This window comes from Mastacembelus armatus, chromosome 4 (assembly GCF_900324485.2).
Source record: "Mastacembelus armatus chromosome 4, fMasArm1.2, whole genome shotgun sequence".
NCBI classification, from domain to species: Eukaryota; Metazoa; Chordata; class Actinopteri; order Synbranchiformes; family Mastacembelidae; genus Mastacembelus; species Mastacembelus armatus.
The window spans coordinates 22157360-22183605 of NC_046636.1; the positions used below are offsets into that span (position 1 = coordinate 22157360).

The window sequence follows — 26246 nt, forward strand, 5'->3', positions numbered from 1 at the left end:
TTTGTTCTGGTGTCTCAGCCACTGTAACATCGTGTACCAGTGGGCGTGTTTTGTGTGTGGGGGGGTTGCAGGCTGCAGCTGGACATACTTGAACTGAGCTCCGTGTAGTCCTGATAGTAGTCCAAGCTGTTAGACTAACATAACTCAGCTACCACATGGAGACAGTGTCCAGTGTTGTCGGCTTGGAGTGGATGGACAGCAGGAGTATTGTGATATTTCTGTGTGTGTTTCTGCTGTTGGCTGATGTTGTGAGGAACAGAGTCCCGACAAACTTCCCTCCTGGGCCGTGGGCTCTTCCTCTGATTGGTGATCTTCATCGGATCAACCCGTCCAGACTTCACCTGCAGCTCACAGAGGTACGAGTCCTTACATAAAAAGTGACTAACTCGAGTTCTAGAAGAGAGAGGAAGTTTAATGGCACCGTTTGGTCTTATTATACCTTATCAAATATGTTGTGTTGTTTCTCAGGCTGTTGTGGCTCCATTATAAAATGGACTTTGATCCAGTAGGGTTAGGTAACATTTGAGGATGCCAGAAAACATGTACTGGCAAACAGCTCAGTATCACCAATCTGCTGTTTGTCTTCAGTTTGCAGAGAGATATGGAAATGTTTTCAGCCTTCGTCTCTTTGGTGGAAGGATTGTGATCATCAATGGCTACAAGCTTGTGAGAGAAGCCCTGGTCCAAAGAGGAGAGGATTACACAGATCGTCCCATTACACCGATGTTTCATGAGTTAACTGGGAATAAAGGTAGTCTGTGCAGTGTTTGCTCTATGTACACTTATGGACAGATTATAAAACAATGGGTCCCTGGACACAGGAATGTAAAAGCCCATCACCCCTCCTGCAGTGGTATAAGACTACAGGCAACACAATAGGGACCAATTTGTGTCCAGCAGTGGAGCACTCTTCCATTTTAAATATAACTGCTGCAGGTCATGCTTCTTACACTATGCTGACCTCAGGTGGGGACTAGTTTTACTGGTTCAGAGCTGCAGTGGAGTCTAAACATATGTAGATGCCTTTTACCCATCCCACATATTCTAAAGACAGTCCTTACACCTTCAGCTGAGCTAAAACTTTGCTCTCTCTCTCAGTTTTGTACTATAAATATTGGTGTAAGAGGTTAAGTGCTAAAAATGAGGAATGCTGCTGTCAGTGAGCAACCATATTTTTATTGAAAACCCAGCATTTTTCTCAAACATGTTTGCAGTTCTTGCGCTGACACACAGCAGATTCTAGTCTCAGTGAGTCCCCTCACTGCTCTACGCCACCTACTGCAATAAAATAGATCAGATTACTCAATCAGTCTCGGCTGTGTTACACAGCCACCCACTCTCCCAATCTTACACATGCACCTTACACATAACCTCCTGTAGCCACCTGATCCGCATCTCCATCCCACAGACAGCCCCTCCTCCACATACCCCCATTGTCCGAGCCGTCTGACCTAACCAAGTCCCAGTGTGTATTTTGATCATATACTTGATCATATCATCCAAATAGGCAGCAGCATATACAGCATGACTATGCAGCAGCCATGAAGGATTGGAATGTGGCTGGGGGCACCAAACAAGCCAAATTAAAGTGTAACAAATTGGTACAACTTGTATGGGGTGAGGAGTTGTTTTCCAGGGATACTGGCAACAATGGAATCCTTTGGTTTAATCCTCAGAAAAAAGCATGCTGTGCCAAGCCAATTCAGGATCTTGTCCACCTGCGACTTCCCTGCAGCTACTTAAGGAACTGCCCCAGCACAAACAGCCCTGTTATCCACTATGCATCCTCTCAGTCACCTAGTCTATTAATCTCTGAGCGAAAGTGAAGGGCCGTTGGTATCCTCTTCTGGAAAAAGCATCTGTAATACTCTCTGGTGTGTGACCACAGTGTCCTGTTAACACAGAGCAATGATCAGCCCACCTTCATGCTGAAGCAGCAGCAGCAGACAGACAGTAAACCCTGCAGGAGCCACTGTCAGAGGCCAGAGACAGTTATCAAAAAGCATCATATATAAACAAATGCCTGTCATGTAACCTGATTCATATCAACACAGGATCTGAGTCATGTATCTGTTGATGCCTACACAACAGCACCGTTGCTGAAAACATTAGAGGCCAACACTGACTGTGTGGGGAATTTTTAAACTCTTGTTGCCTAGTGTTTAGTTGGGCCAGTAGCATCAAACTGACAGCATTTGAGCATTTAGTTAGTTGTTAATATGCTCATTTTCACATCACATGTGGTTTATTGTTGTTTTGTGTTTCCAAAGGTCTTGTGATGTCAAGTGGTTATCCATGGAAGCAGCAGAGGAGATTTGCTCTTCATACTCTCAGAAACTTTGGTGTGGGCAAGAAGACCCTGGAGCCATCCATCCAGCAGGAGTGTCAATATCTCACTGAAGCTGTTGCAGATCAACAAGGTGCTAAACAAACTGTGTTTTTCTACAAGCAGCAGCTGATCAACTCATGCTTTTTAACTCATTAGAAAGCAGTACACTATGTAGTGAAAAACTATTTAGCCCTTCCTGATTGTGTATGTTTTTGCATATTTGCCACATTTAAATGATTCAGATCATCAAACAAATGTTATTATTACACAAAGACAATCTGAGTAAATACAAAAGTAATTACACCTTAAATCTAATAACTGGTTGTGCTGCTCTTGGTGGCAGCAACTGCAATCAAGTGTTTGGGATAACTGGCAATGAGTCTCTCACATCACTGTTGTTTTGGCCTGCTCTTCTTTGCAGAATTCTTTAAATTCAGCCACACTGGAGGGTTTAAGGTGATGCCACAGTATCTCGATTGGATTTAAGTCTGGACTCTAACTAGGCCACTTCAAAACCTTAATATTTTGAGCCATTCAGGGAAGGACTTGCTGGTGTGTTTTGGATCATTGTCCTGCTGAATAACCCAAGTGCACTTGAGCTTGAGGTCATGAACTGACGGTTGGACATTCTTCTATTCTCCCTCATGATTTTCTGGTAGAGAGCAGAATTCATGGTTCCATTTGCGAATAAGGGATCTCACTGTGGTTCTACTGTTCTTTGACTTAAAGCTCCATTGTTTCTTTTATTTTGTGACCTTTTTTCTTTCTTTCTTCTCTTTATTTTACAGACGGGCCTTTTAATGCACTGCCACTGATAAACAGTGCTGTGTCCAACATCATCTGCTGCCTGGTGTTTGGGGATCGATATGAGTACACTGACAAGAAGTACCAGACTATTCTTTGGACCGTCAATGAAGCGGTGCACTTACAGGGAAGTTTGTGGGTACAGGTGAGTCCCAATCTGCTTTTTGGACAGTGAGTTACTAAGTGAATTATTAAGTCCCATGATCCGTCTTATAACCTGATTAATAAGTACCCACCATATGCCACTTTTCCATTATAAAGTTTAAGCACTACTCACCTCAACTCAACTCAGTTTTGATCATTTTCCATTATGGTTTAGTACCACCTCAATGTGAGTGTCGCAAAACTGCCATGACGTCCTTTATACACGACACATACACAAACATACACAGTTCCTGGAAGGACCACTGTGTTATTTTGCTAGTAGCATTAGCCATTTGCCTCATTAAACAATATAAAAATGGAAAAACAAACAGTCACTGTTGCCTGTTTTTAAAAATGGCAGGTTTGATTCTTATATCAGATATGCCCAGATGTAGTGGTCAAGATTCTTCTGGTAACGTTACTCCCTGTCCAATTGATGGCCCACAGTCTGTTGGCGCAGCTCACTTGGAACCTCAGCCAAGGAAGTGCTAAAAAAGTACCTGCTGCCAGGCACTATACCCTAATGGAAAACCAGAAAAACCAAGTTGATTCAAGTCGAGGGGTTCTAGTGGAAAAGCCCCAGTAGAGCTTTCTTTATTCCCTATTGCTGGGTACAGACCACATAAACCCCCATTGTACAAGGGCCATAAATGTCCATATTACCCACAATCAAGAGTGATTGACGTGTAAAAAAAACAAATCATACTTCATCACAGAATGAATGATGATGGAGTGACTCTATAGGAGTCACAGAACATCGGACAAGAGCATCCTGCCATAAGGTGGTGATGTTTTGAAGTCCAAAGCAAGGCCCAGGTGAAAAGGGGTTAAATCTGTACATGGCAGAGAATCACAATACAACACTATGCTTGTATTTTTCAGATGCTGTTTGTGTTTGAGTAGTGAACTGTTGGCTGATTCTCAGTTGATGTTTTGATTGTCTTCCTGCTCTGTAGCTTTACAACACAGTGCCCTGGCTAATGAAATGGCTCCCTGGACCTCATCAAACAACAGCTGTCTTGAATCAGAAACTCATTGACTTTGTAAAAATGAAGATCAAAGAACACAAACCAAGCTTGGACCCCTCTTCACCAAGAGACTACATCGACTCCTTCCTCATAGAGATGGGAGAGGTGAATGTTTTAATGTACATTTTGCTTTTTTGATAAAACATGTCAACTTATTATTGGTTCTGTCTTTTAATGTCATTGATAGAAAGAAGACAAAGATTCTGGATTTGATCTCGACAATCTGTGTTCTTGTACCGTGGACCTGTTTGGTGCTGGAGCTGAAACTACTACCACTACTTTACACTGGGGACTGTTATATATGATCCTTTACCCTGACATACAAGGTGTTTGTGTGTACAATGAGGAACATCTGTTCCACCTCTTCACATTATGTTAAACTACATCTACACACAGACTCACACTGTTTCCTGCTTTCACTGTGTGTAGAGAGAGTCCAGGCTGAGATCGACACTGTGGTTGGTTCATCCAGACAGCCCTCCCTGACTGACAGAGAAAACATGCCCTATACTGATGCAGTCATTCATGAGATCCAGAGGATGGGCAACATCATCCCGCTCAATTTGATGCGCTTGACAAACAAGGACACCATGCTTGACAAGTACACAATCCCGAAGGTGCATGATTGACATTTGAGAAGAAATTTATTGGAGAATTTCATTTGTTGGATGTTCTGGGAGAGCTTCTGAACGCTCTGCTTTTCAGCTACTGACTCATAAACCATCTTGTCTCCCAAACACAGAGTGACTCCACAATAGTTTTCTCACCAGTTACATTGAACAATGTAAACATACGTTTAATAATGATATGAAGTGAAACCAAAAAACTGCCTGTAAGGTGGGAGATCATGTAAATAATCATGTAAAGAAACAGATATGTTGATTTAATGTAACCTCATCATATACTGTTGGCTCACTACTCAACACTGTATTTTAGGTCTGGAAATTCAACAGTGTTAGTGAAATAATGTCTTGAATGAAGTTGAATTTCAGTTTCCTTGTTTCAGTTTGATCAACACTTTTCTTTGATATTTCCTCAGGGAACCATGATCCTGCCCACACTGAACTCTGTCCTAAATGATGAATCGATGTGGGAAACTCCACACTCCTTCAACCCTCAACATTTTCTGGACCAGGAGGGTAAATTTAGGAGGAGAGAGGCCTTCCTTCCCTTTTCAGCAGGTTAGTCAATCTAATGTCTGTTGATATCTAACATGAGGCAACTCTGTGAGTTCAACTTCCATGTCCTTTACTAAACGCTTTGCCTACAACATTGTGAAATGCCCAACACAAACATTCCCCAGAAAACCTTGTGCACCCCAACTGTTAAAGTAACAGAACACCTGGCGCACTTCCATTGTGTTTTCTCTCTTGCATGTGTTTTGGCCGTTGCGGCACGTTTGCCCTTGTCGGCCACCGTAGTCAAGTGTAGAGGAATAAACCTTACAAATCAGGAGTGGGCCCCGAAGGTGAACTGGTGATGTAAACCATTATCACAGCGGCAGCCTCTGCAGCCAAACTGGTACCAAATGTATTGCTCTGCTTTCCTTTGGACCACATCAGTGAGGCAGAGAGTGGGGCCCTGTTGACTGGGCATCTCAGGACCCCCATACATATTTTGCCCTGGAGAGGCCACTCCAATGCCGCCGCTTACAGTGCAAGACAGTAGTCACGAGTTATAAGTCCAGAGTGACTGGAGTAGGCTCGGGTGCTGTGGGTTGTTTCTGACAGTGGGAGAGACCATTGCAGAACCACTGGTCAGCTATCAACTGCCCAAGCTGGGTGTCCCCCAGCCAGTAAGGTGCTAACCCGCCACAGTGTGCTTGCTTCAATGGGTGCTTTAAGCTTAGGGAAAGTACCTAAACCCTTGCACCAAGCAAAGATGGAAGGAATAAAATAACACCTATCTTTCGACTAGGAAGCTGGAATGTCAGGACATTGTGCCCTGGTCTGTCTAATGCTATACTCTAATGCTCTATGACATGTTAACAATGCTATGAAAGCAGCCATCATGTCTGAAGAAAGCCTTTGGCCCAAGCATCTCCAAGACTGCACCTCTAAAGTCTGCCTCAGGCGACATCATAACTGAACCAAGCAAGCAGATGGAGAGATGTGCAGACCACTATCAAGAACTCTACTCAAGAAAGAACATCGTCACTGACACAGCAGTCGAGAATACCTGCCCCTTGCCTGACACGGAAGAACTCAACATTCCACCCTCTCGATAAGAGCTTAGCAAAGCCATCGACTTCCATCGCAAGTCTGTGGGAAATGATAGCATACCTCTGGAAGTCATCAAGGCTGGCAAGAACAGTGCTCTCCTAAACCTCCTCCACAAACACCTGCTGCAGTGCTGGTAGGAAGGGACAGTGCCTTAGGATGATATAAACATTACAATGCTGTACAATGTTACAACGATTTAACAATCAGTTACATACTCATCTTCTATAAATCGGTGTCTCTGTCTTGTCCCTAGTTTGTTGTAGAGCTGCAGTAATATTTTGTTAGTCCCTTTAAAATTGTGTATTCTCAGGTAAGCGCGTGTGTCTCGGGGAGCAGCTGGCCAGGATGGAGTTGTTCCTCTTCTTCACCTCCCTCCTTCAGAGGTTTTCCTTCTCAGCACCTGCTGGAGAGCAGCCCAGTCTGGAGTTTAAACTGGGAGCCACTCGCTGTCCCAAACCTTACCGCCTGTGTGCTGTACCACGATGAACCACCAGCTGGATAAAACAGAACCGTTTATCTTGTACTTTTTCTGAGAAAACACTTGTAATCTTTTGATTTTATTCTGTGCAAGTCAAATCTTTAAGTACGACACAAAACCAGTTAAGTCCATATAATCAAAAAGTTCTGAAACATCATGATGAAAGGTCTCTGACCCTGCAGACATGGTGGTGCTGTGTCTCAGATTATCTCTGGCTAAGGAGTGCAGGATAGTAGGATAAATAAAATAATAATATAAAAATAATATTTGTAATCTTGTAATACAGAATAAGATTCTGGCATAGGCCATTCAGCATAATGTCTACACTTACACATTATTTGGTACTTTCAGTATCTTCACTATCAATGATACAACTGTTATATAAAATAAAAGATCTGTCATTTCTCCTCCACTGAGCAGCACTTTGTCCACAGTGCTGTTGCTTAATATTTATTTTTAAAAAATCTGTTCGAATAAAGATTTTCAGGTTCTTTAGGTTTTGTTCTGGTGTCTCAGCCACTGTAACATCGTGTACCAGTGGGCGTGTTTTGTGTGTGGGGGAGTTGCACGTCTACGAGGCTGCAGCTGGACATACTTGAACTGAGCTCCGTGTAGTCCTGATAGTAGTCCAAGCTGTTAGACTAACATAACTCAGCTACCACATGGAGACAGTGTCCAGTGTTGTCGGCTTGGAGTGGATGGACAGCAGGAGTATTGTGATATTTCTGTGTGTGTTTCTGCTGTTGGCTGATGTTGTGAGGAACAGAGTCCCGACAAACTTCCCTCCTGGGCCGTGGGCTCTTCCTCTGATTGGTGATCTTCATCGGATCAACCCGTCCAGACTTCACCTGCAGCTCACAGAGGTACGAGTCCACACCTTATCAGATATAACGTGTTATTTCACTGACTGCTGCGCATGCGTTAAACCAGAGGACTATTCCAGAAAGCAGGTTTAGTGAAAACTCAAGAGTAGTTTGACTCTAAATTAAGAGAAACTCAGAGGTTGTTGTTCTAGAAACAGAAACTGTCAGACTTTTTTGTTTGTTTGTTTCCGCATTCATACGGTTCATACTGGAGCACATTCATTTTTCGAAGTTTATGTCGGGAGACGCAGATAAAAATCCTGATTAAATAGTTGCCAATGATTTGTCTTTGCTGACGTGATTGCTTTTAATGACAAATCTGGATATCGATCGTATGTACGGTGTGGATTTCTCCTTAATTCAGAATAAAATCTGTCGGCTGCACAGTAGTTCATTTCACTGGCACGCCTTAGACAGAGTATGGTGGCCCTGAAGTGCAAAATACATTTCACAAAACAGCAGCAAAAAAAAAAAAAAAAGGTTGAAATTTCAGAAAACACAACTACCACAACAGCAAAAGAGAGCTCAGAACATCATTTTATTCAAAAAACACAAACAGCAAAAGAAAAAAAACATTTCAAAATCACAGAAAAGGGTAGGGGCAACAGTTGTTTATGATTTGACAGAACTCATGTCATTTCATTGTTTTTGTTTCCTGCTTCATATTTCTTGGCAGTGCGAGTCACTACTTGCACACAGTGACAGCAACAGAAGATACAAATTTTGGAGGCCAGGGTTAGGCTAGAAAGCAAGTAAGGATGAGTGGATTCCAGATTAAAGAAAGGTCATTATGCTTTCAATGGGTGAGGCAGGCAGCATCACATTGTTGTGTTCTTCTTTCTACCAGGTCGTTGTGCTATAATTTGTCGTTAATTGTTTCATCATTTCACTTCATTTTTTTCCTGTTGCCATGGTGAATTGTTGTATCTGAGCTCTATTGATTATGGCTTTTTGTTTTCCTCGTGTACAAGGTTAACATATAGTTAGTCTACTCAGACTTGACTGAACTAACTCTGATCAGATGCTGTGGTGCCGAAAACTCAGTTTCCCCTCTCTGGGTTAATCATCTCAGAATTCAGGGTGAAGTTCAGAGTTTGTTAAACCTGCTTCTTGGAATACACTCCAGGACTCACCCTGAAAATTGTCAGGGGTCAGAAAACCCATTATGTTATGTTATGAAGCTGCAACACTGCAAATGTTCAAGTAGATGTTTCAGTGAAACAGCACAATATTAGCTTCCCTCATGATAGTCATCAGAAGGAACAAAAATAAAGTTGTGCTCTAACAAAACAAATCAGAGCTAAAGGAAGTCATTAACTCCAGAAAATAAACACAGGCACAAATGTCTCTGTGCTGTAGAAATCTAAAGCTAGAATGAGGTTTTGTCAGCTCAGTATCACCAATCTGCTGTTTGTCTTCAGTTTGCAGAGAGATATGGAAATGTTTTCAGCCTTCGTCTCTTTGGTGGAAGGATTGTGATCATCAATGGCTACAAGCTTGTGAGAGAAGCCCTGGTCCAAAGAGGAGAGGATTACACAGATCGTCCCATTATACCGATGTTTCAAGAGTTAATTGGGAATAAAGGTAGTCTGTGCAGTGTTTGCTCTATGTACACTTATGGACAGATTATAAAACAATGGGTCCCTGGACACAGGCATGTATAAGGCCCCCACCCCTCCTGCAGGGGTATAAGACTACAGGCAACACAGTAGGGACCAATTTATCTCTGTTTTCTGTCATTTTGTGTCACTGTATTTGTTTTGTATATCTTTGTACTATTGCTTTTTACATTTTGTAAATTTGTATATTCTACCTACCTCAGCCTACATGTTCAGGTTGACCTAGTTACTACAGTTATCAAAAAGCGTGATATATAAACAAATGCCTGTGATGTAACCTGATTCATATCAACACAGGATCTGAGTCCCGTATCTGTTGATGCCTACACAACAGCACCGTTTCTGAAAACATTAGAGGCCAACACTGACTGTGTGGGGAATTTTTAAACTCTTGTTGCCTAGTGTTTAGTTGGGCCAGTAGCATCAAACTGACAGCATTTGAGCATTTAGTTAGTTGTTAATATGCTCAGTTTCACATCACATGTGGTTTATTGTTGTTTTGTGTTTCCAAAGGTCTTGTGATGTCAAATGGTTATCCATGGAAGCAGCAGAGGAGATTTGCTCTTCAAACTCTCAGAAACTTTGGTGTGGGCAAGAAGACCCTGGAGCCATCCATCCAGCAGGAGTGTCAATATCTCACTGAAGCTGTTGCAGATCAACAAGGTGCTAAACAAACTGTGTTTTTCTACAAGCAGCAGCTGATCAACTTCTTTTTTTCCTTTCGGCTGCTCCCTTCAGTGGTCGCCACAGCGAATCATCTGCCTCCATTTAACCCTATCCTCTGTATCCTCCTCACCCACACCAACTATCCTCATGTCCTCCTTCACTACATCCAAGAACCTCCTCTTTGGTCTTCCTCTAGGCCTCCTTCCTGGCAGCTCTAACCTCAGCATCCTTTTACCAATGTATTCACCGTCCCTCCTCTGAACATGTCCAGACCATCTCAATCTGGCTTCCATGGCTTTTTCTCCAAAACATCTAACATGAGCTGTCCCTCTGATGTCCTCATTCCTGATCCTATCCATCCTCGTCACTCCCAGAGAGAACCTCAACATCTTCAGCTCTGCTACCTCCAGCTCTTTTTCTCAGTGCCACTGTCTCTAAACCAGACAACATTGCTGGTCTCACCACTGTCTTGTCCACCTTTCCTTTCATTCTTGCTGACACTCTTTTGTCACACATCACACCTGATACTTTCCTCCACCTGTTCCAACCTGCTTGCACACGTCTCTTCACTTCTTTTCCAGACTCTCCGTTGCTCTGGACTGTTGACCCAAGGTACTTAAAATCCTCCACCTTCTTCACCTCTACTCCCTGTAACCTCACCATTCTACTTGAGTCCCTCTCATTTACACACATGTACTCTGTTTTACTGCGGCTAACCTTCATTCCTCTCCTTTCCAGAGCAAACCTCCACCTCTCTAGATTTTCCTCCACCTGCTTCCTGCTCTCACTACAGATGACAATGTCATCTGCAAACATCATGGTCCACAGAGAACACAGCAGCAGCTGATCAAGTCATGGTTTTTAACTCATTAGAAGGCAGTATATATTCATAACATAGATGTGTGTTGTGTTTTCCTCTTCCTTCCTGCAACACAGGAGTATGTATAAAGAATAATCAATTCATCACATTACTGTTCTTCAGATTAAAAGCTCCAGCTCTGACCTTTTGTCTTCTCTTTATTTTACAGACGGGCCTTTTAATGCACTGCCACTGATAAACAGTGCTGTGTCCAACATCATCTGCTGCCTGGTGTTTGGGGATCGATATGAGTACACTGACAAGAAGTACCTGACTATTCTTCGGACTATGAATGAGATAGTGCAGTTACAGGGAAGTTTTGGGGTACAGGTGAGTCCCAATCTGCTTTTGGACAGTGAGTTACCCAATACATCACACATATTTACACAAAAAACAAGTAATGCTTCATCACAGTAGGAGCAACAAAACAGGTGACAATAGGCAGTTTTCCTGCCACAAGGTGGTGATATTTTGAAATCCAAATCAAAGCCCAGTAGGTGAAAAAAGGTAAATGTGTACATGGCAGAGAATCACAATACAATACTATGAATTTCTCTTTAAATGCTTTTTTCAGATGCTGTTTGTGTTTGAGTAGTGAACTGTTGGCTGATTCTCAGTTGATGTTTTGATTGTCTTCCTGCTCTGTAGCTTTACAACACAGTGCCCTGGCTAATGAAATGGCTCCCTGGACCTCATCAAACAATATACGCCCTGACACAGAAACTCATTGACTTCATAAATATGAAGATCAAAGAACACAAACAAAGCTTGGACCCCTCTTCACCAAGAGACTACATCGACTCCTTCCTCATAGAGATGGGAGAGGTGAATGTTTTAATGTACATTTTGCTTTTTTGATAAAACATGTCAACTTATTATTGGTTCTGTCTTTTTCTGTCATTGATAGAAAGAAGACAAAGATTCTGGATTTGATCTCGACAATCTGTGTTTTTGTACCCTGGACCTGTTTGGTGCTGGAACTGAAACTACTACCACTACTTTACACTGGGGACTGTTATATATGATCCTTTACCCTGACATACAAGGTGTTTGTGTGTTCAATGAGGAACATCTGTTCCACCTCTTCACATTATGTTAAACTACATCTACACACAGACTCACACTGTTTCCTGCTTTCACTGTGTGTAGAGAGAGTCCAGGCTGAGATCGACACTGTGGTTGGTTCATCCAGACAGCCCTCCCTGACTGACAGAGAAAACATGCCCTATACTGATGCAGTCATTCATGAGATCCAGAGGATGGGCAACATCATCCCGCTCAATTTGGTCCGCACAGCAAACAAGGACACCATGCTTGACAAGTACACAATCCCAAAGGTGCATGATTGACATTTGAGAAGAAATTTATTGGAGAATTTCATTTGTTGGATGTTCTGGGAGAGCTTCTGAATGCTCTGCTTTTCAGCTACTGACTCATAAACCATCTTGTCTCCCAAACACAGAGTGACTCCACAATAGTTTTCTCACCAGTTACTTTGAACAGTGTAAACATCCATCCATTTTCTATACCTGCTTATTCCTTAACCAGGGTCACAGGGATCTGCTGGAGCCTATCTCAGCTCTCTTTTGGGTGGAAGGCAGGGGTACACCCTGGACAGGTCACCAGTCACATATAGACAAACAAAGACAAACAACCTCACACACTCACACTCACTCCTATGGGCAATTTTAGAATCACCAATCAACCTGACATACATGTTTTTGGACTGTGGGAGGAAACCAGAGTACCTGGAGAAAACCCACACAAGCACAGGGAGAACATGCAAACGCCACACAGAAAGGCCAGGTTGCGAACCCAGGACCTTTTCAGTGTTAACATGCCTTTTAATAATGATATGAAGTGAAACGAAAAAACTGCCTGTAAGGTGGGAGATCATGTAAATAAACAGATATGTTGATTTAATGTAACCTCATCATATACTGTTGGCTCACTACTCAACACTGTATTTTAGGTCTTGAAATTCAACAGTGTTAGTGAAATAATGTCTTGAATGAAGTTGAATTTCAGTTTCCTTGTTTCAGTTTGATCAACGCTGTTCACTGATATTTCCTCAGGGCACCATGATCCTGCCCACACTGAACTCCGTCCTAAATGATGAATCGATGTGGGAAACTCCACACTCCTTCAACCCTCAACATTTTCTGGACCAGGAGGGTAAATTTAGGAGGAGAGAGGCCTTCCTTCCCTTTTCAGCAGGTTAGTCAGATGTTACAACCTTTCAACCATCAGTTAAATGCTGATCTTCTATAAATCAGTGTCTCTGTCTTGTCCTTAGTTTGTTGTAGAGCTGCAGTAATATTTTGTTAGTCCCTTTAAAATTGTGTATTCTCAGGTAAGCGCGTGTGTCTCGGGGAGCAGCTGGCCAGGATGGAGTTGTTCCTCTTCTTCACCTCCCTCCTTCAGAGGTTTTCCCTCTCAGCACCTGCTGGAGAGCAGCCCAGTCTGGAGTTTATGACGTCAGCCACTCGCTGTCCCAAACCTTACCGCCTGTGTGCTGTACCACGATGAACCACCAGAACCATTTATCTTGTAGTACTTTTTCTGAGAAAACACTTGTAATCTTGTAATCTTTTGATTTTATTCTGTGCAAGTCAAATCTTTAAGTACGACACAAAACCAGTTAAGTCCATATAATCAAAAAGTTCTGAAACATCATGATGAAAGGTCTCTGACCCTGCAGACATGGTGGTGCTGTGTCTCAGATTATCTCTGGCTAAGGAGTGCAGGATAGTAGGATAAATAAAATAATAATATAAAAATAATATTTGTAATCTTGTAATACAGAATAAGATTCTGGAATAGGCCATTCTGCATAATGTCTACACTTACACATTATTTGGTACTTTCAGTATCTTTTGTTGATAAATATACTTCTTACATAAATGATTGAATGCAGGACTTTAACTTTTAATAGAGTATTTCTACCCAACAATGATACAACTGTTATATAAAATAAATGTCATTTCTCCTCCACTGAGCAGTACACAAGCTTTTATTTTGACGTGACTGGTCCAGCTAGAGTCTTGCAGATGGTGCAAACACGCCTAACACTTCACTTTGTCCACAGTGCTGTTGCTTAATATTTATTTTTTTAAAAATCTGTTCGAATAAAGATTTTCAGGTTCTTTAGGTTTTGTTCTGGTGTCTCAGCCACTGTAACATCGTGTACCAGTGGGCGTGTTTTGTGTGTGGGGGAGTTGCGCGTCTATGAGGCTGCCGCTGGACATACTTGAACTGAGCTCCGTGTAGTCCTGATAGTAGTCCAAGCTGTTAGACTAACATAACTCAGCTACCACATGGAGACAGTGTCCAGTGTTGTCGGCTTGGAGTGGATGGACAGCAGGAGTATTGTGATATTTCTGTGTGTGTTTCTGCTGTTGGCTGATGTTGTGAGGAACAGAGTCCCGACAAACTTCCCTCCTGGGCCGTGGGCTCTTCCTCTGATTGGTGATCTTCATCGGATCAACCCGTCCAGACTTCACCTGCAGCTCACAGAGGTACGAGTCCACACCTTATCAGATATGCCGTGTTATTTCACTGACTGCTGCGAATCTTCGAACTTAGATCCAGTAGGAGTAGGTAAAAACAGGCATCTATTATCCTTTAAATCTTCCAAAGAGCAGTCACCACCAGATCTACACTAGACATAAAACACTGCATGTGAACTGGCTTTCCACAACCATGAATTATTCTGGGAGAAAAGTTGGGGTTTACTGTACTCCACCTGTCTCGAGTGGTTGTAGTAGGAACTGCATACAATCATACCCTGGTTTATTCTACTTCCGGCAAACTCAGATTTTCGTCCTGGTTTATAGAGTAAATCACGGTTCACGTTATGGCAAGCTGTTTTATTATCAAATAGATTTCACTTGAATATCCTTAATGACATTTCACATATGTAAAATTACACTTAGACTAGTCAAGTACAGTGTGAGTAGTCACAATTCTAATTCAAGATATCAACCTTTACATTTTGACTAGTCAAAACACATATATCTACAATGCATTTTTGACTACACAAAACTCCAATTTCAGATTTCCACATCTGAACTGTGATAATATGTATATATGAGTAATATGTTAATTTTGGATATCCAAAAAATATATCTAAGATATCTTTTAAATGTGTCAAATTGAAGCTGTCTTTAATTGGAATTGTGACCAGTCAAAAGTCCATTAAAGATATCTGTAATTTGACTTTTGACCAGTCCATATGTAACTGTAAATATCTTAAAGCAGTTTCCCCATTCAAGTCAATGACCAATTCCTATTCATCTAAATGTATTTGTAGACATCTGGATATCTCTAGATATCCTAAGTGACATTGGTATTGCTTCCTCAAATCTGTGCCTGCTCGTTCTCAAATGCTGACCTGCAAACTGAGTAGCTCTCGAAATACGGTTTGTGCTCTCTCAAAAGATCTGGGCAATTTCTCTACCTGGTAGAGCACTGTATGGAGCCCGAACAATGACAGTTGAACTTTGGCAGTGAAAAATAATGTTACTGAAAACATAATCAGAACTGAAAAAGGAAAACATTGGCATTGAAAAAGTACAGATTCTTTAAAGAATTACAAATTTCTGTTTTTGTTTTTTTTTAATTCAAAAGTAACTTTTTCAATGACAATCTTCTGATTTTCAGGCAATTTCTGTTTTAAAGATTTCTGTCATTGTTTTCATGGAAGGGAGGGCTCCAAGCGCTGGGGCTAAGGGATGTGGTTACTACATGCTCTGCATATAATTTGCATATTAAGGAACAAACAGCACAGCTCATGCCTCCCAGTTCTGTTTAACTACCATACTGTAAACATCATCAAATACAGTTTCTTCTAGTAAGAATGTCATTGTAAATATTTTTAATTACTGTTCTGACTAGTGAAAATACAAATTTAAATAGGAGAAATGTCATCATCGATATCTAAAATGTGTTTATAGACAGTAGTGTGGCTCATTAACATGATAAAATATTGTGCCATGGACGATTCTCACTGCCTAGTATGACCATATATGAATTCAGCTGCAGCAGTCTGTCTTTATCCCGTTTTTTCCATAAAGAATTGGCCTGGTATGAAGTTAATGTTACCTTTTAACCAGCTTAAAAATGTTATATTGGTTTAGCAGAGGTCCACTGGAGCAAGTACACTGCAGCTACATGAGCAGCAGGATCTACTATTACAAATCCTGAGCATTAACTCTGCTGTTGAGGCTGCCACATATTTTGTATTAGCACATGTACAGGACCTTGTGCAGTAGCAGCAGCAGCAGCAGTCACACTGGCCTCTGAACTGAAGCAATGAGACAGAGCTCCAGCTGAGCTCATGGAAGCCATTTGCCAGAGGTCTACAGTCATGAGAGATCCGTGGCCTGGACAACAGTCCCTGATGTGCAGATGTTGTTGTATATGCAGTAATTACGCTCTTCTTCGCCTCGCCTCCCAGAGACTTCCTCTCCACATGAAAAAAAAAAAACTGAGAAAATTATTTTATATTATATGTATTATAATATTTTCAGTTTTTACACTTTTTCAATACCAATGTTTTTCTTTTCAGCGCAGATGATTCAATATCAATGTTTTATTTTTCAGTTCTGAAATCTAAACATTGATATTTTTAAAAATCCTTAGAAAATATATCGGCTTAGCATTGAACATCACCAATCTGCTGTTTGTCTTCAGTTTGCAGAGAGATATGGAAATGTTTTCAGCCTTCGTCTCTTTGGTGGAAGGATTGTGATCATCAATGGCTACAAGCTTGTGAGAGAAGCCCTGGTCCAAAGAGGAGAGGATTACACAGATCGTCCCATTATACCAGTATTTGAAAAACTATTTGGGAATAAAGGTAATATGCATCTCTTTGCCATAACTCTGCGTCTATTTAATTTCATTTTCATGTTTTAGTTGTTTAGTAGTTATTTAGTGTATTTTTATAGTCATGTAATCATGTTTCCCAAAAGAAATGCTAGTAGTGACTTCAAATAAAGACTCTGGCTTAGGGTCCCCTGGGCCTAGGCATGTAAAAGGACCTCACCCCTACTACAGTGAAGTTAAACTAAAAACATTACAATAGGGACTGTTTTGTGTCTGTTTTTGTTAATATTGTGTCTCTGAGGTGGGCACTAGTTCACTGGTTCAGGACTGCAGTGCAGGCCTAACATATGCAAATGCTTTTTACCCACCCCACATATTCTGCAGACGGTTTACACAGACTTTTGAAAGTGTACTTCAATTGAGCTCAAACTGTGCTTCCTCTCAGTTTCTGTTTTTGTTACTTTACATCCCTGTTTCAGGAGCAATGATCAGCCCACCTTCATGCTGAAGCTGCAGCAGACAGACAGTAAACCCTGCAGGAGCAACTGTTTTTTTTATTTTTCAGAGTGAATGAAGGGATGAGGAGAGAAGAGACAGGAGAAAGAGATGCTGGATGCAACAGAGTAGACAGAAATATGAAGAGAGTAAAGACAGTGCAAATGATTTAAGATTTAGAGAAAAAAGATAAAAGTGGAACTGGGAAACAATATGAAGCGGGACCAGACCTGGAGTCAGTTCATAGAGAGACATGTAGGATATGAACTGAGAGGGTGGACAAAGCTGTTGAAATCTCTTAATTTCTTAAAGAAATAGGTAACCTAAATCCAAAGAAATTCTGATTGAGGCCTGTGGAGAGGATTAGAGCAGGGGAGCATTGTTGCAGAAGGATGGAGATCTGAACATGTTCCCATGATCAATGAGAATTCTACCTACCTCAAGCTAAATGTTCAGGTTGACCTAGTTACTACAGTTATCAAAAAGCGTGATATATAAACAAATGCCTGTCATGTAACCTGATTCATATCAACACAGGATCTGAGTCATGTATCTATTGATGCCTACACAACAGCACCGTTTCTGAAAACATTAGAGGCCAACACTGACTGTGTGGGCAACGTTTTTAAAATTTGTTGCCTAGTGTTTAGTTGGGCCAGTAGCATCAAACTGACAGCATTTGAGCATTTAGTTAGTTGTTAATATGCTCAGTTTCACATCACATGTGGTTTAATGTTGTTTTGTGTTTCCAAAGGTCTTGTGATGTCAAATGGTTATCCATGGAAGCAGCAGAGGAGATTTGCTCTTCATACTCTCAGAAACTTTGGTGTGGGCAAGAAGACCCTGGAGCCATCCGTCCAGCAGGAGTGTCAATATCTCACTGAGGCTGTTGCAGATCAACAAGGTGCTAAACAAACTGTGTTTTTCTACAAGCAGCAGCTGATCAACTCATATGCCTATAAATAAAAAATATATACATACATACTGTGAAGAGGCTTTAGGCACTTTAGATTTCTTAGATTCTTATCAGACCACCATCAGGTTTCTGATTACTCCCAGGTTCATTGTGTAGGACAACAAGCCCAGAAAGAACCTGCTAGTATTCATGAAGAACTACTGTAATTATTGATTAGATTTAAGTTTTGTTTGTATGAAGTTAATTTATAAATGAATAAACTGTAATTTATATCAAAAGCATAACCTGTGTATTTTTAGTGGCTAAAATATTTGCACAGTGCTGTATATATGTATACACATGGACTTTTCCCACAGCAGGCATAGAGTATAATCAATATGTTTTACTGTTCTTCAGATTAAAGCTCCATAATTTCTTTATCTTTTGACCGACCTTTTTTTCTTTCTTCTCTTTATTTTACAGACGGGCCTTTTAATGCACTGCCACTGATAAACAGTGCTGTGTCCAACATCATCTGCTGCCTGGTGTTTGGGGATCGATATGAGTACACTGACAAGAAGTACCTGACTATTCTTCGGACCGTCAATGAAGCGGTGCACTTACAGGGAAGTTTGTGGGTACAGGTGAGTCCCAATCTGCTTTTTGGACAGTGAGTTACTAAGTGAGTTATTAAGTCCCATGATCCGTCTTATAACCTGATTAATAAGTACCCACCATATGCCACTTTTCCATTATAAAGTTTAAGCACTACTCACCTCAACTCAACTCAGTTTTGATCATTTTCCATTATGGTTTAGTACCACCTCAATGTGAGTGTCGCAAAACTGCCATGACGTCCTTTATACACGACACATACACAAACATACACAGTTCCTGGAAGGACCACTGTGTTATTTTGCTAGTAGCATTAGCCATTTGCCTCATTAAACAATATAAAAATGGAAAAACAAACAGTCACTGTTGCCTGTTTTTAAAAATGGCAGGTTTGATTCTTATATCAGATATGCCCAGATGTAGTGGTCAAGATTCTTCTGGTAACGTTACTCCCTGTCCAATTGATGGCCCACAGTCTGTTGGCGCAGCTCACTTGGAACCTCAGCCAAGGAAGTACTAAAAAAGTACCTGCTGCCAGGCACTATACCCTAATGGAAAACCAGAAAAACCAAGTTGATTCAAGTCGAGGGGTTCTAGTGGAAAAGCCCCAGTAGAGCTTTCTTTATTCCCTATTGCTGGGTACAGACCACATAAACCCCCATTGTACAAGGGCCATAAATGTCCATATTACCCACAATCAAGAGTGATTGACGTGTAAAAAAAACAAATCATACTTCATCACAGGATGAATGATGATGGAGTGACTCTATAGGAGTCACAGAACATCGGACAAGAGCATCCTGCCATAAGGTGGTGATGTTTTGAAGTCCAAAGCAAGGCCCAGGTGAAAAGGAGTTAAATCTGTACATGGCAGAGAATCACAATACAACACTATGCTTGTATTTTTCAGATGCTGTTTGTGTTTGAGTAGTGAACTGTTGGCTGATTCTCAGTTGATGTTTTGATTGTCTTCCTGCTCTGTAGCTTTACAACACAGTGCCCTGGCTAATGAAATGGCTCCCTGGACCTCATCAAACAATATTCACCCTGACACAGAAACTCATTGACTTCATAAATATGAAGATCAAAGAACACAAACAAAGCTTGGACCCCTCTTCACCAAGAGACTACATCGACTCCTTCCTCATAGAGATGGGAGAGGTGAATGTATTAATGTACATTTTGCTTTTTTGATAAAACATGTCAACTTATTATTGGTTCTGTCTTTTTCTGTCATTGATAGAAAGAAGACAAAGATTCTGGATTTGATCTCGACAATCTGTGTTTTTGTACCCTGGACCTGTTTGGTGCTGGAGCTGAAACTACTACCACTACTTTACACTGGGGACTGTTATATATGATCCTTTACCCTGACATACAAGGTGTTTGTGTGTTCAATGAGGAACATCTGTTCCACCTCTTCACATTATGTTAAACTACATCTACATACAGACTCACACTGTTTCCTGCTTTCACTGTGTGTAGAGAGAGTCCAGGCTGAGATCGACACTGTGGTTGGTTCATCCAGACAGCCCTCCCTGACTGACAGAGAAAACATGCCCTATACTGATGCAGTCATTCACGAGATCCAGAGGATGGGCAACATCAGCCCGCTCAATTTGGTCCGCACAGCAAACAAGGACACCATGCTTGACAAGTACACAATCCCAAAGGTGCATGATTGACATTTGAGAGGAAATTTATTGGAGAATTTCATTTGTTGGATGTTTTGGGAGAGCTTCTGAACGCTCTGCTTTTCAGCTACTGACTCATAAACCATCTTGTCTCCCAAACACAGAGTGACGCCACAATAGTTTTCTCACCAGTTACTTTGAACAGTGTAAACATACCTTTAATAATGATATGAAGTGAAACCAAAAAACTGCCTGTAAGGTGGGAGATCCCATGTACACCCACACTGAGGCTCTGTAGGGCTTGTGTATTTTGAAGTAATGTAGGTAATATCATTAGTAGCTTGTCTCCATCCAGCAGTAGTGTTAGTTCTACCAGTGTTTGGTGCATAGTACAGGCCTGAGGCCTGTTAGGCTAGTTTCTGTTTCTAGATTAGTTTGTTCTGCTGTTGAGATGGTTGTCCAAGCCAGTTGTCTGAGGTTAGTTTCTCTTAACCTTTTTCTTTAGTTGCCCTAAGGTAGACTCTAAGTTAGGCTCTAAGGTAGACTCTAAGGTAGACTCTAAGGTAGACTCTAAGGTAGGCTCTAAGGTAGGCTCTAAGGTAGGCTCTAAGGTAGACTCTAAGGTAGGCTCTAAGGTAGGCTCTAAGGTAGGCTCTAAGGTAGACTCTAAGGTAGGCTCTAAGGTAGGCTCTAAGGTAGGCTCTAAGGTAGACTCTAAGGTAGACTCTAAGGTAGGCTCTAAGGTAGGCTCTAAGGTAGACTCTAAGGTAGGCTCTAAGGTAGGCTCTAAGGTAGGCTCTAAGGTAGACTCTAAGGTAGGCTCTAAGGTAGGCTCTAAGGTAGGCTCTAAGGTAGACTCTAAGGTAGGCTGGTTTGGGTGTGTGGGTGCAGGCAAAGAGGGGGCTGGTTCTGGGACACAGGAACACATTGTTGAACCTTCTCGGTGTTGTGGGCCCAACTCAATTCTATTGTGTATTTTGTTAACAAGGAAATAATCGTAGAAAAGCAAAAATATTAATATAACCTCATCATATAATGTAAGCTCACTACTCAGCACTGGAAGTATTTTACATCTTGTAATTTGAGTAACATTGGCAAAATAATGTCTTAAATAAAGTTGAATTTCAGTTTCCTTGTTTCAGTTTGATCAACGCTGTTCACTGATATTTCCTCAGGGCACCATGATCCTGCCCACACTGAACTCTGTCCTAAATGATGAATCGATGTGGGAAACTCCACACTCCTTCAACCCTCAACATTTTCTGGATCAGGAGGGTAAATTTAGGAGGAGAGAGGCCTTCCTTCCCTTTTCAGCAGGTTAGTCAGATGTTATAACCTTTCAACCATCAGTTACATGCTGATCTACTTTAAATCAGTGTCTCTGTCTTGTCCTTAGTTTGTTGTAGAGCTGCAGTAATATTTTGTTAGTCCCTTTAAAATTGTGTATTCTCAGGTAAGCGCGTGTGTCTCGGGGAGCAGCTGGCCAGGATGGAGTTGTTCCTCTTCTTCACCTCCCTCCTTCAGAGGTTTTCCTTCTCAGCACCTACTGGAGAGCAGCCCAGTCTGGAGTTTAAACTGGGAGCCACTCGCTGTCCCAAACCTTACCGCCTGTGTGCTGTACCACGATGAACCACCAGCTGGACAAAACTGAGCCATCTCTGTTAAACATAACAAATAATCCCTTTGATCCACTGCATTTATCTTGTTGTACCTTTTCTGAGAAAACACTTTTAAATGATAATCTTTTGATTTTATTCTGTGCAAGTCAAATCTGTAAGTACAGCACAGAACCAGTTAAGTCCATATAATCAAAAAGTTCCAAAAAATCATGGTGTATGACTTTAACTTTCTAATTTCTACCCAACAATGATACAACTGTTATATAAAATTTAAAATTATAAAATTTAAAATATAAAATTATTTTAAAAAATCTGTTCGAATAAAGATTTTCAGGTTCTTTAGGTTTTGTTCTGGTGTCTCAGCCACTGGAACATCGTGTACCAGTGGGCGTGTTTTGTGTGTGTGGGGGTTGCACGTCTACGAGGCTGCAGCTGGAAATACTTGAACTGAGCTCGGTTGTTTCAAATGTGTCAAATTGAAGCTGTCTTTAATTGGAATTGTGACCAGTCAAAAGTCCATTAAAGATATCTGTAATTGGACTTTTGACCAGTCCATATGTAACTGTAAATATCTTAAAGCAGTTTCCCCATTCAAGGCAATGACCAATTCCTATTCATCTAAATGTATTTGTAGACATCTGGATATCTCTAGATATCCTAAGTGATATTGGAATTGCTTCCTCAAATCTGTGCCTGCTCGTACCTGCCAAACGTTCGTCATTTGAGTTAAAATCTGTGTTTTTACTCTGAGGACAAACTAAACTATTTGTCTCTGTGTGTGATATAAGAAGCGCTTCTTCACGTGCGTAACGTGCCATCATCCAAACGCGCAGAAAAAGTGAGTCAATTCCCATGATGAAGTTTGACGTTTTATGTCATTTCTCGGGGGCGTGCACAGAATTACCTGGTTCACCTGAGATTATTTCCATATGAGCAGTCAGGCGGGATCGCATTACCTGTAATGAGGTGAGACAGGAGAAAACGGACTTCCCCTTACGTTCATACGGATTAAATAAAAAGTGATGATTTGTTTTCGACTTGAATTGTTTCATTTCAAAGAAAACATTTCAAGCTTTCTAGTCATATGTTTCTTATTTTTAAGAGCCAAATATTCGCTGAGATTCTGGAAAAATACGACTTGTGTTTGAAACTATGACAGGGACAGAAAAACACGACTGGTCTCTGAAAACTACCTCCAGTCCTGGAAAATACGTCTGGTCCAGAAAAATATGTCTGTTCCAGAAAAATACATCTGGCCCTGAAAGATACGTCGGATCCCTCAAAAACACATCTGGCTCTTAAAATATGTTTTGTCTCTGAAAAATATGTCTGGCCCTGAAAAATACCAGACATTTTTGAATTTTTGGTTATTTTTTTCATGGGGGCCAGCCGAGTTGCACCAGCCATGTAGTGCCCAGAATGGACAAAAAAACAATCACTGTCTCTGGACAGGCTCTAAAGAAAATGGCCACTGTACCCTTCCTTGTGTCTGGAAACTGAAAGTGGTGCTTGGAGGTTTACACTTTGCACCTTTAAGTTTCCTTTAACGTTTTTTAACCTTCTTTGATCAAACTACTTTAGTTTTGCACCAACAACTGGTCAGTTTGATTCAAAAGAAAAAATGGATTTACTTTGGTTATCTAAAGTCAACATTTATTGTCATCCTTTTATTGCAGAGCCATGGACTAGAAAAAAAATTACTTAAAGCATCATCAGTAGAAGTGCTGTGACTAATATTATGTGACATTGTAAACATCATTTTATTGTAAAGTTATGTTCATCCACTTAAGTTACTTTCCTCCTCTGTGTGTAAAAGCATACCACAGTAGGATCCACAGAACATGGGCCTATGGGTACTTTTTAGTGCCACCTGTTGGTGATATTTTGAGGTTCATGTCAAAGGCAATTAGGTCACAGAAGGTAAACGCGCAGACCACAGTTACAGTACATACAGTAATATGAAAGCTTGACCTAATGCTGAGAAAATCTGTCTGACTTTAAGTTGTGAACTGTTACCTTTGTCGTGATTCCTTGACACGTCCTGCTGGAAATGTTTATTCTGTTGTACTTCCACCCCTTTGTCCATTTACCGCTTTCCATGCTCTTTACCTGCACTGGCCACACTCACATGCATCCCATCTCATGCAATCAATCAGCCAGAAGCTAAGCTGCATGCCTTGTTCATGCCTCACTAGACTGTTGTTTATTGTCTTCTCTAGAGACTCATCAATGCCAAATAATGTACAGTATGTACCTGTATATACTTGTAGGTACAGGAGAACAAGACGCAAACTTTTTGCAAATATGGGAGTAGCAGCCTCATTCATATTCATCAATTGACATTTCAATTACTGATTTTTGGATTAGTAAGGAAATCTGTTGAAATCAAACATATAATAAAATCTTTAAAGCTTTGTTTTATAAAACACTATATTCCTACTTTGATTGCCCATTGGATTTGTCAGATTTGCTCACACTTAATGTGCATGTAAATAATAAAAAGATTTAGTTCAGGCCTACAATTAATCCCCTGCATCGATTATCACATTGTGGATTCACCCTGAGGCTTGGCAGGTGAGAAAAAACACTAACAATATAATACAATACAGACTGTTTCACTGATCCACTTGGCTCATTTAAATGTGCGATACTTGCTGTACATAGTTAGTACATAGTGCAATAAACTGCCACATACTAAGTATGTATGGCTTTTATAAGAATTCAATATTTTAATGTCTTCCTGCATCAAAGCGCTGTTTTTATATTCTGAAAATTAGCAAACCTCAACCTTGAGGTTTCTCTCAGCAGAAACATGCACCCACTGGGTTTTCCCTGAAGTTAGAGATGGAAAATAACTAGCAAAAGGAAATTACTAGATTACTGAAGCTTAAGAAACTCTAAGGCTGTGCTTATCGTCAGACACAGTCACTGGTACTCAAGAGGGACTACGAACACAAGCAGCAAGCTCAATGAGAAAAAAAATGTTGATTTTTTTATGTAAGGTGACCTCTTTCAGGCTAAAAGTGTAAGTTTCTTTTAACAACCTCAACAAAACTATTTAAAGGCAACACCATATATAGCTAGAATTAGTTCAGAGAGCTTAGTAAGTTATACTTTTTCTTTGGTGTAATTTTCTATGAACCATTGTTGTGTGTAATGACTTTGTTTTGCCACGTACTGTCTCTGCACAATTAGAGTTACTGTAAGAAACTGTCAGAAGTGTCAGAACCTGTGAGAGAACTAACAGTCAGGTTGCCATCAAGCCGTCAGCATGTTTTTCAAAGTAGACATTTCTGTCACACAACATATTACATGAGGGGGACGATCATTTAATTATCTGCTAACAGCAGCATGTTTAATGAGAGCAGGTGCTAAACTTACTGACATCTAAAGCCAACTCAACGGTTGTGGTAATGAAAAACAGACAACTTAAGTAGGGCATCAAACTACTCAAAGTAATGTTCAAAGTCTCTGCAACTGCCGAAATACCACCAAACTAGGTCACTGGCCTCTTTAAGAGACTTGGTTCACACAACCAAGATCATTTAGTCAAATGAATCTCACAAAGCAAGTCAGCAGAGGAAGATGTAACTATTGGTAAAAACCTGCTGGATTTATCTAAAAAAGAAATACCCAGAAGACGCGCAGGCAGCAAGAAATTCTGGTGAGCTTTATCTGAACATATCTACTCATGAGGCATGATAGTTTGTGGGCTGGAGAATGGAGAAAATGTAGAACAGTGTACATTAACTGCTGTATTGAAAGCAGCCTCCTATAGTATCAGTAGTTTATAGAGTCAAATGGTCAGATTTCACACAGTACATGTAAATCCTAATTGTTTCAAGAGCGTATTGCAGCGACAGAAACATTACTTCTCATGCTGCGTGTGTTACACTTCTGTGAAACCTCTTCACATTAGCTTGAACATGTGCTGTAAACAGATGGCTTAGACAAGTTCTGAACATTCATTTCATGTGCAAAAATTCCCACAGTGATTCTTCAGAAACCGTGTTTGGTGAATTGTGATATGATAAGGATTTGCTTTGTTTAAAGCTGCGTCATGCTGAGTGGGTTCTTTGGAAAAGATGAGCTGAGATGAATCTCTCTTCAACAATTTGGAGATGGGTCACTGTACTTCTTAGTTTCCATA

At 40.9% G+C, this 26246-nt stretch overlaps 4 protein-coding genes across 7 annotated transcripts in view; all 4 read left to right on the forward strand.

The window, feature by feature from the left end:
- The first annotated feature begins 75 nt into the window (after positions 1 to 75).
- Positions 76 to 7454, forward strand: LOC113129499 (cytochrome P450 2J2-like). Its single transcript, XM_026305533.2, has 9 exons — positions 76 to 356; positions 589 to 751; positions 2271 to 2420; positions 3118 to 3278; positions 4234 to 4410; positions 4493 to 4631; positions 4735 to 4922; positions 5345 to 5486; positions 6838 to 7454. The coding sequence occupies exons 1-9, from the start codon at positions 156 to 158 to the stop codon at positions 7011 to 7013; spliced, it is 1497 nt and encodes a 498-aa protein (XP_026161318.1). The 5' UTR covers positions 76 to 155; the 3' UTR covers positions 7014 to 7454.
- Positions 7455 to 7560: 106 nt separating this feature from the next.
- Positions 7561 to 14006, forward strand: LOC113129497 (cytochrome P450 2J2-like). Its single transcript, XM_026305530.2, has 9 exons — positions 7561 to 7868; positions 9290 to 9452; positions 10001 to 10150; positions 11182 to 11342; positions 11661 to 11837; positions 11920 to 12058; positions 12162 to 12349; positions 13088 to 13229; positions 13366 to 14006. The coding sequence occupies exons 1-9, from the start codon at positions 7668 to 7670 to the stop codon at positions 13539 to 13541; spliced, it is 1497 nt and encodes a 498-aa protein (XP_026161315.1). The 5' UTR covers positions 7561 to 7667; the 3' UTR covers positions 13542 to 14006.
- Positions 14007 to 14229: 223 nt separating this feature from the next.
- Positions 14230 to 22434, forward strand: LOC113129498 (cytochrome P450 2J2-like). The gene is made up of 9 exons (XM_026305531.2): positions 14230 to 14530; positions 16707 to 16869; positions 18088 to 18237; positions 18712 to 18872; positions 19828 to 20004; positions 20087 to 20225; positions 20329 to 20516; positions 21653 to 21794; positions 21931 to 22434. Exons 1-9 carry the CDS (start codon positions 14330 to 14332, stop codon positions 22104 to 22106), a joined length of 1497 nt encoding a protein of 498 aa, XP_026161316.1. The 5' UTR covers positions 14230 to 14329; the 3' UTR covers positions 22107 to 22434.
- A 2509-nt stretch (positions 22435 to 24943) lies between these two features.
- The window catches only part of il23r (interleukin 23 receptor), a 12411-nt gene continuing 11108 nt past the window's right edge, over positions 24944 to 26246 (forward strand). For 2 of the 4 annotated variants that reach the window (XM_026305526.1, XM_026305528.1), the window contains exons 1-2: positions 25621 to 25760; positions 26150 to 26246. The exon at positions 26150 to 26246 is cut by the window's right edge and continues 6 nt beyond it. In XM_026305526.1, coding sequence (XP_026161311.1) covers positions 26192 to 26246 — 55 coding nt within the window. In that variant the 5' untranslated portion in view covers positions 25621 to 25760; positions 26150 to 26191. Of the gene's footprint in view, positions 25122 to 25620; positions 25761 to 26149 lie in introns of those variants that run through there. The other 2 variants (XM_026305527.1, XM_026305529.1) reach the window with 2 other exon arrangements.

What these genes read in the sequence shown, in the direction of transcription:
- LOC113129499 (XM_026305533.2), top strand. Translation starts at nt 156, where the DNA reads ATGGAGACAGTGTCCAGTGTTGTCGGCTTGGAGTGGATGGACAGCAGG. An exon ending in ACAAGTACACAATCCCGAAG is followed by an intron (nt 4,923 to 5,344) that starts GTGCATGATTGA and finishes ATATTTCCTCAG; the next exon opens with GGAACCATGATCCTGCCCAC. An exon ending in CTTCCTTCCCTTTTCAGCAG is followed by an intron (nt 5,487 to 6,837) that starts GTTAGTCAATCT and finishes GTGTATTCTCAG; the next exon opens with GTAAGCGCGTGTGTCTCGGG.
- LOC113129498 (XM_026305531.2), top strand. Translation starts at nt 14,330, where the DNA reads ATGGAGACAGTGTCCAGTGTTGTCGGCTTGGAGTGGATGGACAGCAGG. An exon ending in AGGGAAGTTTGTGGGTACAG is followed by an intron (nt 18,873 to 19,827) that starts GTGAGTCCCAAT and finishes CCTGCTCTGTAG; the next exon opens with CTTTACAACACAGTGCCCTG. An exon ending in CTTCCTTCCCTTTTCAGCAG is followed by an intron (nt 21,795 to 21,930) that starts GTTAGTCAGATG and finishes GTGTATTCTCAG; the next exon opens with GTAAGCGCGTGTGTCTCGGG.
- LOC113129497 (XM_026305530.2), top strand. Translation starts at nt 7,668, where the DNA reads ATGGAGACAGTGTCCAGTGTTGTCGGCTTGGAGTGGATGGACAGCAGG. An exon ending in ACAAGTACACAATCCCAAAG is followed by an intron (nt 12,350 to 13,087) that starts GTGCATGATTGA and finishes ATATTTCCTCAG; the next exon opens with GGCACCATGATCCTGCCCAC. An exon ending in CTTCCTTCCCTTTTCAGCAG is followed by an intron (nt 13,230 to 13,365) that starts GTTAGTCAGATG and finishes GTGTATTCTCAG; the next exon opens with GTAAGCGCGTGTGTCTCGGG.